Source organism: Echinops telfairi, unplaced genomic scaffold (assembly GCF_000313985.2).
Source record: "Echinops telfairi isolate 266 unplaced genomic scaffold, ASM31398v2 ScPeMD7_5592;HRSCAF=6446, whole genome shotgun sequence".
Taxonomy (NCBI): domain Eukaryota; kingdom Metazoa; phylum Chordata; class Mammalia; order Afrosoricida; family Tenrecidae; genus Echinops; species Echinops telfairi.
The window spans coordinates 28588696-28603343 of NW_022109491.1; the positions used below are offsets into that span (position 1 = coordinate 28588696).

The 14648-nt window shown below is 40.6% G+C and overlaps 1 protein-coding gene across 3 annotated transcripts in view; it reads left to right on the forward strand.

Annotated features, from left to right (window-relative positions):
- Positions 1–14648, forward strand: part of PTPRA (protein tyrosine phosphatase receptor type A) — a 97703-nt gene that overhangs the window by 41775 nt on the left and 41280 nt on the right. For 2 of the 3 annotated variants that reach the window (XM_045295279.1, XM_004697875.2), the window contains exons 2-4: positions 1041–1119; positions 2280–2621; positions 11637–11663. In XM_045295279.1, coding sequence (XP_045151214.1) covers positions 1041–1119; positions 2280–2621; positions 11637–11663 — 448 coding nt within the window. The remainder of the gene's footprint in view (positions 1–1040; positions 1120–2279; positions 2622–11636; positions 11664–14648) is intronic. The other variant, XM_004697876.2, reaches the window with a different exon arrangement.

Sequence of the window (14648 nt, forward strand, 5' to 3'; positions counted from 1 at the left end):
TCTATCACTGATTTAATCATCATCATAGCCCGAGCAGAGTGAGGAGAAGTGGTCAACATTTGATATGACTACTGCTAGGATATGTATGAACCTGCTTCTCCTCCGCACAGAGGAGGCATTCCTTGTTTCTCTGGGAGAGTGGCTACAACATTGAACCATCTGTGAGCCCATGAAGATGGGGCCTGTGAGCACATTACTCCCCGCTTGTCTCCCTAATACTTAGCTCACTGAAAAGCACAGACTCTGATTGGCTGAAGCGTCACAGCTGATACGGTTTGAAGTGGAATAAAGATTAAGACTGTTAGGATGTCTGCATCCCAGGATAGTAAATTGATGCCATCAACCGACCTCCTCCTCATCTCTCAATCTGGAGATTACAGCATAGGCGCCATCAAGGGAGCTTTATGGAGGGGCGGCGGGGGTGGGGGGTGGGGGCGGGGGGATGACGACGACGAAGGGACGACTCATACCAAGGGCTCAAATACAAAGTAAATGTTTAGAGAGTAATGATGGTAACATATGTATGAATATGCTTGATAAAATTGATGTATGGAATGTTATAAGAGCTTTAAGAGCCCCCAGTGAAATGATTTTGGCGGGGGGGGGGAAAGGTGGGGGGAACTTTGCAACAGACTGCTACCTAGCTCTTACCTGCCAGAGCTTCAGATGCAGCCTGGATCAGAGATTTTTTAAAAACTCATGAGTGATTTTAATGTCTAGCTAGGATTGCAAATCACTAGTGTAGAAAGCAAAAAACATTCTTATTAAAAGAAGACATCATTATTGTGGAGTTGATTGTGACTCATGGCAATTCAAATCTCCAGCCTTTGGATTAACATGAACTGTTTGTACCACCCAGGATCTCAGTTTACATGACAGCTTAATTAAATACTTGAACTCCTGAGGAAATGAGCATATCATACTCCTAGAAGATCATCAGTCCTCTGTGGACTTTCTGTCCAAACGATTCCTTTGGTGAATAATCTGAATACGGTTGCAGTAATAGAGGACATCCTGTAATGTTGCTTTCTGTTTTCCAGGTCAACATGGATTTCTGGTTCATTCTTGTTCTGCTTGGCAGTGGTCTGATATATGCCAGTGCCAATAATACTACCACAGGTAAATTGTCATGTGATGAGACTTGTGTTCAGAACAAAATTTTACTTCCATGTTTAAGGATTTACATTTGAAGACTTGGCTGGTATAAACGTGTGTTAGTTTGGGTACTTTAGAGAAATAAATCCACAGAAACTCATGTATAAGAGAGTTTTATATAAAGGTTAAGTGCACATACACACACACACACACACAAAAACAAAACAAAACAAAAAAAAACAACCATCCCAACCCAGTGCTGCCCAAGCCCACAAGTCCAACATTAACCCATATGTTTGACACCAATCCACAAAGTCCTCCTCCATCTCACAAAACACACACTATGATGCCGACTGCAGGAGGAAAGCCCAATTGGTGAGTGTGTAAGCATCTCGGCACTGGCAGGGGTCTCCACAGGGCTGTTCCAGCATCCAGGGCTGCACCGGGGTAGGTCCATGTGGTTTCTTCTTGGGATGTCTTGCAGGAAGTGAGCCTTGCCAGCTGAAGCAGGGAACTGGCTAAGGCAGCCGCACCCTGGTCTGACTATCACAAAGCAGGAGACCCGAGAACTCGAAAGCTGAGGCTCACCGACCCATTTATCCCTCCAATCTTCAATTAACCCATGTGTTTATTGGAAAAAGAAAGAAAATAATATTAAAGTTTTATTCCAAAATGTTAGTAACAGGTGTCTTTGAAAATCTCAGTCACATCAAGTGCTCAGAATTGCTTTACATACTGCATACCCTTTTTTATCTTTTAAATAATACGTGATGGTTTTCAGTGAAATTTTACACAGTATATATGTTCCCATCTATCACTTTTTACACAAATTGTTAAATGCGTTAGCTACATTTTCCAAAACATGTCGCCTTCTAATCTCTGCCAGGATTGTTAGCATACCTTTAAAAATAAGAGACGGTTCATGCCTGAAAAGGGAAGTCAATTGCTGATATATTTAAGCCTCCTATATATTGAGTCTAAGGATCTGAGTAAAGAATCCAGGGACAAATAAATAAACAAAAAAGAGTCCAGGGACTAGCATTAGATAACAACACATGTATGTGGAGGGAATTTCTGCTTGGTTTCCAGCTGTCTGAGAGATTAGTAAGACTTGCTGCTTTGTGCCTCATAACTGTACTTTTGGGCCTTACATGTTTTATTTCTTTATTCTTTGGTGTTTATAGTTTCACCTTCAGTAGAAGTTACAAGATCAACTAAAACATCAACGATAGAGCCAGCTAAAGAAGAGAACAAAACTTCAAGTACAAGTTCATCAGTAACTTCCCTTTCTGTGGCACCAACATTCAGCCCAAATCAAACTCTGGGACCCACCTATGTAACTACCATCAATTCTTCAGCCCCTGACAATGGGACCACAAGGACAGCAGGCAGCTATTCGAGAGTTACTATGATTTCACCCAATGGGACATGGCTTCCAGATAGCCAGTTCACAGATGCCAGCACAGAGCCCTCGGAGGGGAACGCCAGCACGGCAGCAACCACTCCAGAAACCTTCCCTCCTTCAGGTACTGAAGGTGCTGCCTATTGATTGCACTTTGCTTTTATCTATTCTTATTGCTGCTTGTGCTTTCTAGGCCCCCCCCCCCCAAAAAAAAAAAGGTCTTAAAATAGCCCAAGTGAAGTGTTGGAATGGAAGTCTGTATTAGGGATTTCTCAGGAATTTCTGGTTAACACCAAGTCAAGAGACATGAAGATTCTTATGAGTAGCATCTTGCTTTGGATGGGACCTTGGTTAGACTGAGGAGGCTTATGTGTGTTTAAAACCACAGAAAAGAAGAAGGTTCAAATTGCAAAAGAAGAGAGAATCCCGTGATGGTGCAAGTGCCTCTGAGGATGAAACGATAGCGAGCCCGAGTTACAGGTTAGCCTTGAGAAGGAAGAGAGACTTATGTAGGAGCATGGATGTAGATGTTCAAAACAGAAACAGGTGAGAGGTGCTTGGGGAAACGGTGAAGTTATGCACAGCCAGTTTATTCAGAGCATCAGGCCAGCTCACATTCGGCCTGGAGTTTGAGTCCTTGGGATGAAGTGGAATTGGCCCCAAGGACAGCATCAGAGACCTAGGCCTGAGACTAAGGCAGATAGAACACGTTTCTTGCTCTTTGAGCTTCATATTACTGGTCTGGAAGAGGATGAAAGGGCCCTTTACAGGTAGTAAACAGAATAATCCTTTCTTGACAACGGTGTAACTGTGGTTACTTCGCCAGCAAAAATCACTGTTCTCTGCTCTGTTTCTACCCCCTTGACTTAATGAAGGGTCGGTGGGAAAAGTCCATTAGATTAGTTCCATTTTCCCACAAGTCTTTCAGAGCATCCTCAAATTTCCTCCCTGTTCGATGGTGAGCTCCTCTAGGTAGAATCAAGGGGGTGGGGGGACCCGGGGGACGAAGGCCCACAAAAATCATTTGAGCAATTGGATACTAATTTGATTACTACTTAACTAATTCACTACCATCAAGTGGATGCCAACTCATAGTGACCCTGTACTGCAGATAACATTATTTTCGCTAGACCCCACAACCCGATGCAGCTCTTCTAGCCAGTCTCTCTAACTTCCACCAAACGACCTTTTCCTGCATGGGTCTGGGTAAAAAGGTAGGGAAGGTACTGATGGGATCCACCTGCGTGTAATTATTAACAAGCGTCATTTTGAATGCCATTTGCTGGGTATAAAATAAATGAGCCCTCTGAAAAGCAGAGGGGGTGTGGGTTGTAGCTCTCACTACCTGCTTTCATCCCATACTCCCAACTGGCATGGCAGTAGAACAGGGTTGCACTACCTGAGTCTGAATCCCACTCTGCCTTTCACTGCTGTGTGACCATAGGTAAATATACTGAAATTCTGGATGCCACAGGTCCCAATTTCTTCATCTGTAAAATAGGAAGGATAATAATAGTACGTACCTCATAAGGTAGCTGTTAGGATTATAATGGGTGAAATACCCAAAATGGTGTCCACACGTAATTGACCTTGTTTTGTGTGAACTGTTACAATTGTTCTTATTGCTCTGATAGCTGTCAATATAATAGATGAGGTACGGTTCATGTTTGTGGCACCCCACTCCTCTTGGTAGGCTAGAGGCTGCAGAAAGAGTAATGTCTGATACTGGCTTTTGCTTTTAAGTTGCTTGTAGTTCTATCATAGATAAGATGCGAATTATTTGTGTTCTGTCTCAAAGAGCATTTTCTACTTTTTCATCTAGATTCTATAATTCATTGCAGTGGCTACACAGAACTCACAGACAGTAATCATGATTAAAGGTTTTATTAAGGAAGTTAACAGGTTGCCATACAGGTAAGAAATGCTCAGGATATAGTCATTCAGTCAAGATATGTTTCAAAATTCCTTCAGGGCTGCTAATAAACGTCCATAGGGCCCACGACTCTGCAGTAAACCTCAGCCCAGGGTCACTCAGCTCCCCCAATATTGCCCAGGCACCTACTCCAAACGCCAGCCTCCTGCCCCAAAGCACTCAGCTTTCCTTGCTCTGTGAGCCAGGAAGTCCTGGACCTTGCTGGTAGTGAGATCTACACCCCACACCCCCTCTGCTTTTTAGGGGGCTCATTTATTTTATACCCAGCAAATGGCATTCAAAATGATGCTTGTTAATAATTACACGCAGGTGGATCCCATCAGTGCCTTCCCTACCTTTTTACCCAGACCCATGCAGGAAAAGGTCATTTGGTGGAAGTTAGAGACTGGCTAGAAGAGGCACATGAAATAACGCACCACTTTCGTGGTGTTATACGGAATTTTATAGAGTTATCCTCTGAGGTAGGCTCCATCTCATATTTTCAGATGAAGGATTTTTATATTAATGAAATGGTAACTTGGAATGATTTCCGAAGTACAGATCATGGCCATTCATAAATCAGTTTAAAAAAAAATCAGTTTTTGAAATCGATGTTCCTAATTCTGTTGTTACTTTTTAAAAATTTATTTTACGTGTTATGTTTATTATTTTGGAGAAATTCGGTTTTCATTTTACACAAAATGTGTATACAGTACTGAGTAAAGCGCAAAATACATTTCTCGTTGTGGATTCAGGCCATTACTTAGGGAGGAAAGGCGAAATAACTTGTGCAGGCTGAAGTAGTAAATTGAAAGGTGAGACTATAACCCAGGTCTAACTGATTCACAGCCTTTATTCCTAACTCCTGTTCTGTACTATCTTTCCTTTAAGGGTTCTGTGATAGGACCCTGGAGAATTATCTCCTGTGCATAGATGTTTAAGACTGTAGTTAACTGATAGGCCTTAGATCTCAGGTCTGGCAAGTAGCAAGTTTGACCTATTTATCACATCGGTATCTTTCTACCCTTCCAGTGGGGGTATTGAGCATCCCATGATCTTCCTCAGTCCCACCACCATCAAATGGATTCCGACTCATAGCTGCCCTATGCTGAATGTGTAAATCTGTATTGAAGCAGATGGTGTTAACTTACTCCCAAGGAGCCGTTCCTTTGAACAGCTAACCTTGTGATTAGCAGCCCACACACTCACAGTACCACTATGGGTTCAAATTATGCCATAACTAAGAAGTCAGTTGTTGTACAGTTAACACTTTCACGTCAGAGGAAGCTGAGACTGCACTTCACTGGTGACTTTTATTCAAGATCAGCATAACACAAGGAAAGAAACCCTTTCTGGAACATGAATTTCACATTTTTTCTCCTCCACCACCCACTCCTTACCACCATCTCTCACAAATCCTCCCGCAGTAGTTATAAAATACCAATGTTGAGTTAAATCAGTATTTGATGATGTACATTGTTATGACTAATTTAATCATTCATTGGTGAGCTACACGTATAATGAAATTGTTTTCCTTTTGCTGTACAACCTTTTAAAATGAATTTAATAATTACATATTTGCTTGTTTTGTTTTCTCTTTACCTATTGTTAGCCAATTCTGCCCACACTCTCCTTAGCCTGTCAGTATAGTTTTCTACAAAGCTTGGTAGATCATCTGTGATTTCTTTTTCACTTGGAGATCTTGTTCTTGAGCTCTTCAATGTCTTCGCCAGTTGAAGCTCTTACACAGGCAGCAGCCTTCTCCACCATCTGGGAATGTCTTGCTCTTTCCTGGCTCCAATATTGCTTCTACCTTGATTCCATCATTTAGTGCAACAAACCTTCCAGTACCTTTTAGAGAAATGATCTATAAGGAATAAGCATCAGGAAACCATGCATACCTAAAAACATCTTTAGGGCTGTGTATAGAATTTGAGGAACTCTCTTCGCTGCCCCCTGAATTTCTACATTACCCTGGTTCCCAAACTCCTAGACCTTAAGGATTCTACTGCCAGCCTGATTCCCAATTCTTTGTATGTTTTTAAAGTTCTTTTCTTTATCATTACCATACCACACCACACCACACCACACCACACCACACCACACCACACCACACCCTGCTGCCAGGTCCATTTTGACTCCCAGAAACCCCGTATAAGGTTTCCTAGGCTTTAAAACTGTACAGGAGCAGATAGCTTCATCTTTCTCCGGCGAGTAGCTGGTGGATTTGAACTGCCAGTCGTGGGGTTAATAGTTCAGTGCTTACCTGATAACGCCACCAGGACTCCGTCTTTCTTAGTCATTGATGTCCTCAAATTTCAGAGCTGTGTCTTCACATGGAGCTGGTCCATTGATTATTTTGAATACTTGACAAGCCCTTTGGAGACTTGCTCACTCAGTTCTGGAAGATTTTTCATGTGTTTTGCTGAAAAATGTTCTCCTTCTTCCATATTCTCTGTTCTCTCCTTCCAAAACGCCTGTTATTTGCCCATTGGATAAAACCTGGATTTATTCAGTAATCTTTTTGTTTCTCTACTATTGACCTTTGCTTTGAGTCTCTGTTTATTTCCATTTTAAAATTAGCAATTACGTACATATTGCCTTTCTTTTCCATTTGTAACACAAATTGCTTTATTCAATTATCCTATTATATTTGTTCTATATCTTAGTAAAGAGTTGCATTACTCATTTTAATGACTAAGATTCATTGTATTAATATACCTTAATATATTTATCCAATCTCCCCATCTGTGGTGGTTGAGTTTTGTTTTCAAAGTACTCTTACAAACTGTAGTTTGGCATTTCAGACACGGATAAGAATACTGGTAGTATAAATTACTTTTAAATGACATTTATGAATTGATAGATAGTGCTAGATTTTCCTCTACTAGGGAGTATATTCCTATTTGCTAGATTTCTTCTTTTTTTTTTTTTATTGTGCTGATAGGCTTTATAAATTCACAGATGTCAGAAAGTGAGTCACAAATCTTATATTACACGTCCTTTTTCTGCTACATTTATTCATTTTTAAGGCTGTCATTTTAAAAAAATCATTTTATTAGGGGCTCATACAATTCATCACAATCCATACACACATCAATTGTGTAAAGCGCATTTGTACATTCATTGCCCTCATCATTCTCAAAACATTTGCTCTCTACTTAAATCCCAGGCATTAGGTCCTCATTTTCCCCCTCCCTCCCCGTTCCCCCCTCCCTCATGAGCCTTTGATAGTTTATAAATTGTTATTTTGTCATATCTTGCCCTGTCCGACGTCTCCCTTCACCCACTTTTCTGTTGTCCGTCCCCCAGGGAGGAGGTCACATACAGTTCCTTGTAACCGGTTCCCTCTTTCCTACCCACTCTCCCTCTACCCTCCCAGTATCACCACTCACACCACTGGTCCTGTAGGGATCATCCGCCTGGATTCCCTGTATTTTCAGTTCCTATCTGTACCAGTGTACCTCCTCTGGTCTAGCCAGACTTGCAAGATTTCTGAATGCCTGTTTTCCTCTACTTTTAATGCATGGAATTCTCAGAAGTCTCCATCTTTGTCAGTCTGACAGGTAGGAAATAGCATCTCTGTGTAGCTTTACTTTGCATTTCTTTGAGCGAGGTGGAGTATCTTTCCATATTTCTTGGGAGTGTTTATATTTCTTTTCCTGAGAATCCGTGGTGGAATCCTCACCCAGTTTTCATAACAGTATGTCAAGTTTTTCTGACTCAGGCATAGAAGAGCTCTCTATACGGTCAGGAAAACAAGTCCTTCGCCCATGTTAGAGTCACAAACCTTTACCCAGCTCGTCATCTAGCTGTTTTTCTACATGGCAGAGACTACTTGCCATTAAATTTTTTTAATTAAAAATATCAGTTTGCTTGAATTTAATGTTTTCTAAGTATTGGTCATACTTGGAAAGGCTTTTCCTCCTCCAAGATTATAAAATAATTTCCCTCATATTTTCTTCTGGACTTTTATGTTTTCTTTAGCATAGGTACATGTTGTGCTGCATGTGTGCATTTAAATTTTTTTAAATCTATCTGGACTTAATTTTGATGCAAAGTATGAGCTGTGAATCTATTTTTGTGCCTGTTTACTAATCTGTTTTCCTTACTGTTTTGAAATGCCACCTTTATCCTGTATTACATTCTGAATGCATTTAGGTTCCCATATGTACTACAATTCTATTTGGGGGCATTTATTATATTTTCTATTGACCTTTTTTGTCTTTCCATGTGCAAAATCTAACTATCTAGAATTGTGAATTTTAAAAATATCTTGATATATCTGGCAAGGTGAATCATTTCTTATTAGAATGTTGTTAGCAATTCTGTTCTGCTTTTTCATTTGAATATTAGAATCAACTTGTCTAGCTAGAAACAGTTATTATGTTAAATTTATGGATGAACAGGGAGAATTGACATCTTTAAGATATTGAGTCTACTTAAGAATGTGATGCATTTCATTTGCTCAAGTCTTATTTTATATTTCTTGTAAGATTTTATCCCTGATGCTATACTTTTCTTGTTCACTTTCTTTCAGATGCTAATTTTTTCTCCCAAATCACTTTATTGGTACATAATTCAGACAACATCAAACCATTCAAGAGTTCAGTCATCAGATACTAAATTTCTAAAACACATATATAAATGGAATATTTGACTTCATTCTACTCATTGGCTGCAGATGGAGATGTGAAAACGGCTGCGTTTCGTAGACCTGTTTTGTACCGGGCATCTTACAAAATTCTCTTTAGGTTTAAAGTGATTTTTTTTTCAACATTTATCTTAGGTCTGCAGATTGAGATAAACAGGTAGCCTTCTCGTCCACTGGATGCTTCCAGTAGTTTTCCAGTAAACATGGGGCCAATTCCTAGTTGCGAAGCTTTTATTATGTCACTAGATATTGATTTACTCCTATTTTAATAAGAATTTATATCAAGAATAAGTGTTAACTTTTTTCCAAATGCATGCTCAGCAATGAGCAAGATCCGTAAGTTTTTATCTTTTGATCTATTGTTATGTTGACTTATAGTAGTAGATTCTCTAATTTTGAACTGTCTGCATTTCTTCACCAAGGGCTCAAGCTAAGGATGATTGCGCGGGTTGCGCTGGACCGAGCAGGGTTTCGCTCTGGCGTACACAGGGTCACTGAGTCAGAACTGACTTGACGGACCTAACAACAACGCTCCTGCAACAGCAACTCGACGCAGTCACGTGTTATCTGTTGATAGTTACTTTACTGAGGATTTTTCTTCATTAGTACTTGTAAGCTCTGCAGTGACATTAGTCTGGGTTTTCCTGCCTGTGTGCTGCTTGGGATGCTCGGTTTTCAGTGCTTTTTTTTTCTTCATGAAAATAACTTGCAAGTTTTCCCAGAAAACAGTGCATTTCATTGATGTTTTCAAATTTAGGGTTTCATGGAAAATCATCTCTTAGATTATTTAATTTCCTACATAACTGAGTATTTCTTATTTTATATATATATACTTGAGTCTCCTTTTTTCCTTGTTTTAAGTTGACTAATCTTTTATTTCATGGCTTGCAGCTTTTTCCTTTCCAAAGAACCTCCTTTTGTATATTTATTCTATTTTTTTCCAGTTTTACATTCATTATTTTTTCATCACATTTTTCTTTGTTTTTCTTAGCTTTATTTTGTGCCTTTATAGCTTCTTAAATATTTAAATTTTCTCTTTATGTTCATTTAAATCATGTTGTGATTAAAAACAAGCAACCACAGGGTCAGCAGTTTGAAACCACCGGTCACTCTGCAGGAGAGAGATGAGTGCGGCATTCGACCTCCTGTAGGGAGGGCGCTTCTGTCCTGTGCTCAGGAGTCACTGCGAGTCACAACTGACTGATGCTAGTGAGAGTTTTGTTGAGGGAGTGAATTTTGTATAAGTTCTGCTTCAGCCATATTCCATAGATGTTCTAGTAGGTAATAATGTTATTAATTAGGGTGCATTATAAGCTATTCTGACAAAGACATGCTAAAACTCCATGGTTTCAGCAGACTCAAGTCTGCTTCCTGTCCTTGTCACATTCTGGAGGTAGGCACGCACGGCTTTGCCTCCTTAGAAACCCGAGGGGCTGTTGTCCCTCTCATGGCCTTGTCATCCTGACACTGTTGCCCTCGTCTGCTTGGTCAGAGATGGCTCACAGAGGGAATAGGAACAAGCAATTTCCTTTCCAAAGGCCGTGACTCAGAAGTCACCCACATCACTTTTGTGCCTTTCCCATTGGCCAGAATTCGTCACATGGCTGTACTAAGGACAAAGGAGTCTCAGACATGTAGGCTCTAACTGGACAGCTTTGTGCTCCGCTGAATGTACCAAACACAGGAGGAGGAGGAGGAGACCGATATTGGGGGAAGAGTTGGTGGGTGCTGCCACAGAAGTACTTTAATTACTGTTATCGATGAGCTATTTTGAAATTTATTTTTATTTTCATTTCAACTGTTTACTTATTCCAACAATTTCTAGTTTATTATATCATGATAAAAGAATATATATAGGAGTATTGTTTGTACTGATTCTATTGTGAATAATTTTTAAAGATTTGAAAAAGAGGTGTTTTCATTAGTGTATAGAGTTGGTTATATCCAAATTGAGATTTATATTACTTGTTAACATATAGTTAACTAGGAGTCTGGCATTGCTATGGTTAAACATTGGGTTGCAGACCAAAGGGTTGGTGGTTCACACCTACCAGCAGCTCCACAGGAGAAAGGATCAGGGTGTCTCCCAGGGTACAGCTTTTCGCTCAGCAAACCCTGTGGGGCAGTTCCACTCTGTCTTATAGGATTTCTGTGAGTCACATCGACTCGACAGTACACAGCAACAGCATTACCATGTAGATCTTTTAAATCCTTATTTAATTTTACCCTCTTGCTTTTAATGGAATTAATCAAGCCCTTGCAAGTAATCAAATCCTCTAATCCTGTTATATTGCATTTGTATTTCTCCTTGCATTGTGGAACTTTCTGGTTTGCGAATATTGATGTTGCCTTGTTTACGTGCTTGGGGAAAAGATCCAACCGTGCGCGGAGGGAAGTTTAGTGAATCTGGACGCTGTCATTTGCTAGTTGCTGGAGGGTGCTTCACTGTAGTTCCAACATCCATAATTCATGGAGGGACTCACTTCCTGGAGATGGTTTTGTCTTAGCTTGTGTTGAATAGCAGTGTATTTTCAATCAGAGTGAATGTTTCTATTTTTTCACTTAATACACAGGTAATTCTGACTCAAAGGACAGAAGAGGTGAGTCACTCACCTTGCTGTGTGTTGTCCCTCCAACACAGCGTACAGTATTTATCTGTGTTTCCGCTCCTCCCAGTCTGTGGTACCTGTGCTTCTGTGACTGTTTATGTGTTAACTTGAAGTCCTTTCCATATTAATCTCATCAAGAAGTATAGCGGAGACTAGTATTCAACCTACGTTTTTTTGTTTTGTTGTGTTTTGTTTTAAGGTAGAGTAAGGGTTCTAACAGTTCCTGAAGTGTTAGAAGAAGTAATAAAATAACACTGTCTTTGCCGTACCACTTCATTCATTTCCCCTTTGATAATATTGGCCCATACTGCCTATGCCGTAGTTAATCTTTAACTTCTCCACCACGGTTACCTTCAAGCATTCTGGTTTTGTTTTATTTTTGTCGATGAAATGTTGGCTCCTTTTGGCTTTGTATGAATTTTACGGATGTTTAGCCCTGTGGCTAGAGACACTGTGTTAATAGTCTAAGTAAGCCCTGGGTGCCTGGTCACCAGAGAGGCGAGGAGAAGGTCGTGGACATACTCTTGTGAGGACTTGGCACGTTTTGCCCAGGACAACAGTAAGTTTGTGATCAGAATCGTGGAGAAAGTGTGAGAGAGCATCCATCAAAATCATCATCGCACTGGAGTTTGGAAAATACTACTCTGTGAAGCGCTTTTTCCCCACGAGTGGGAAAAACTAACGAGTGGCAGGACCTAATCTTTTCCTTCCTTGCAAGCACTTTATGAATGTTTTCTCCTTTAAGAGTCCTGCTAACTAAGAGATGGCGAGTCGTATCCGATTAGTACGTCATGAATCATTCTAAGAGACCACACTACAGCTAGTCCCCAGGTTATTGTGGCCTTTTATTCTGAGGACTCTGTTATAAACCAGGTCTGATGTAAATTGAATACCTCTTTTTATTTTCAATCGCCTTTTATTATCAGTTCCTTTATAAAGCTGATCTTAATCTTTGTGGGTTGGAAACATTGCATATAAAGGTAGAGATATATTTGAACATTGTATGTAATACATATTGCTAGCCAGATGTACAAAAATTTTAAAAAGACAGCTATCAGTGTTGTTCTAAGTAACTCTTAAATACGTATTAAGTCAGGGGCAACCTGCACCTGTAGCGCAGTAGAGATTGGAATCCCTGAATTGCAGGGTGTGTCTAGTAAAGGCGTTTTTTGTTTGTTTGTTTTTCCTCACTGTTTCTGCATACCTGATAGAACCACTTGGTCTGATGACTCAGGGAACTTTCCTGTATTATTTCTGTCCCTCCTTCCTTACTGTTTTCTTTTTCATGAATTTCTACTGGAATACGTAAGAGATCTGGCCCTATCCAGCTTGTTCCACCGCACCTTATTATTGCTAACTTAGTTCTTACTTAGCTCTAGCCTCCTTTTCCACTTTTGTTGAGACACCCCCCCCCACTTTTTAGATCATTTCTGTTTTTGTTTTGTGGGTATCTTTTTCCATTGTGGCAAACTATAGATGTAACAAAGCCATTTCCAACAAAATCATTTGTACATGTACATATCATTGAGATCGATTCTGTCCACTGTGTCACGCAGCCATCACCCCTCTCCTTCTCCAAATTAGGCCCCCCTAACAGAAACTCCGCCTGCCCTAAGCTCCGCTGCCTCCTTTCCTTCCCTCCCTACCAGCCCGGGAGTCCCTGAGAATGCTTTTTAAAAAGTTTGTCATTTTTCAAGGTTATTAACTGTTACCCAGGGCTATCATTATGTTCCTTAGTTACCTGGAGAGCTGTGGATGCGCTTTGCCTCAAGCATTAAGTGGGTTGGAATTTACTCAGAGTAGGTGCCCCTTCAGGAGGATAATAGGGCATATTCTAACCCACAGATTCAGTTAAGGGTTTAGGACGTTGGGAAACAGTTATCCTTTAAGCAAAGCTGTCTTGCTTTTTCCCCGTCTTACCTCGAATTATCTCAGGCACCATCTGTGTTTTTTCTCTGTCTCAGGGCCCATCAAGGAATCCCTCTGGAGACCTAGCATACATAGCCAGGCTGAATAATGTGTGGGTCCCTGTCTGGAAGCTAATTCTAAACTGGAAAAAATATTCATGAGAAAAAGCTAATAACTGGCTATTAGATCTTATTAAGGATTTAGGGTTTTGTTTTGTTTGGGTTTTTTTTATGGCATATGGTATTATATAGTTATATTAAGAATCATCTCTTATTCATGACTGTAGTTGCCATCAAATCAGTTCTGACTGGGATTCCAACCCTATTTATGCAAAGTAGAAATAAATGCCATCCATAGGGCTATATGACTGATCTTTCAGCAGTAGCTTACCAGCCCTTCCTTCCTTCCAAGGTGCTTCTAAGGGGATTTGAACTGCCAACCTTTCTAGTGCTTAACCATTGGCATCACCCGGGGATTCCATCTCTTAATGATAAATATGAAAACATTGGTGACTGAAATTATGTCTCGGATTTGCTTCCAGCTAAGCCCATGGTAGATGGGGACAGAGATCGTCTCAACTGCAAGCGAGCCTCCTCACAAGGGGCATGTCACAATGTCTGGAGCATCGTTCATTGTCACAGCCAGGGAGAGGAGAGCAGGTACTCCTGGCATCTGCTGGATAGCGGGCATTAAACATCCTACAGTGTACAAAACAGTGCCCCGCAGCAAAGGATTACCTGTCCCCAATGATTTCAACTCTGAAAGATGCAGACAGGTGGTGTGTGTCTGTAATGTTGAAGCTGTAATGTGTGTATGTAGGGTTTGTTAGTGTGCTCAGGAAATTTGGAAGTTTTCACCACAAAAATCTTGAGAACGTAGGCTACTTTTGCCACCTCTGTGTGACAAACCCCCCACTCTGTTCCAAGTGCTATTTTTCCAGGCGAGCTTGTTTAAGACAGACATCACAGCCGTCCCTCGGCCTGTGGGTGAGTTGATTGCCGCCCAACACTTAGCTGACAGCGTCATCAGAGCCCCTTAGACTTCTCTCTCTCTCTCTCTCTCTCTCTC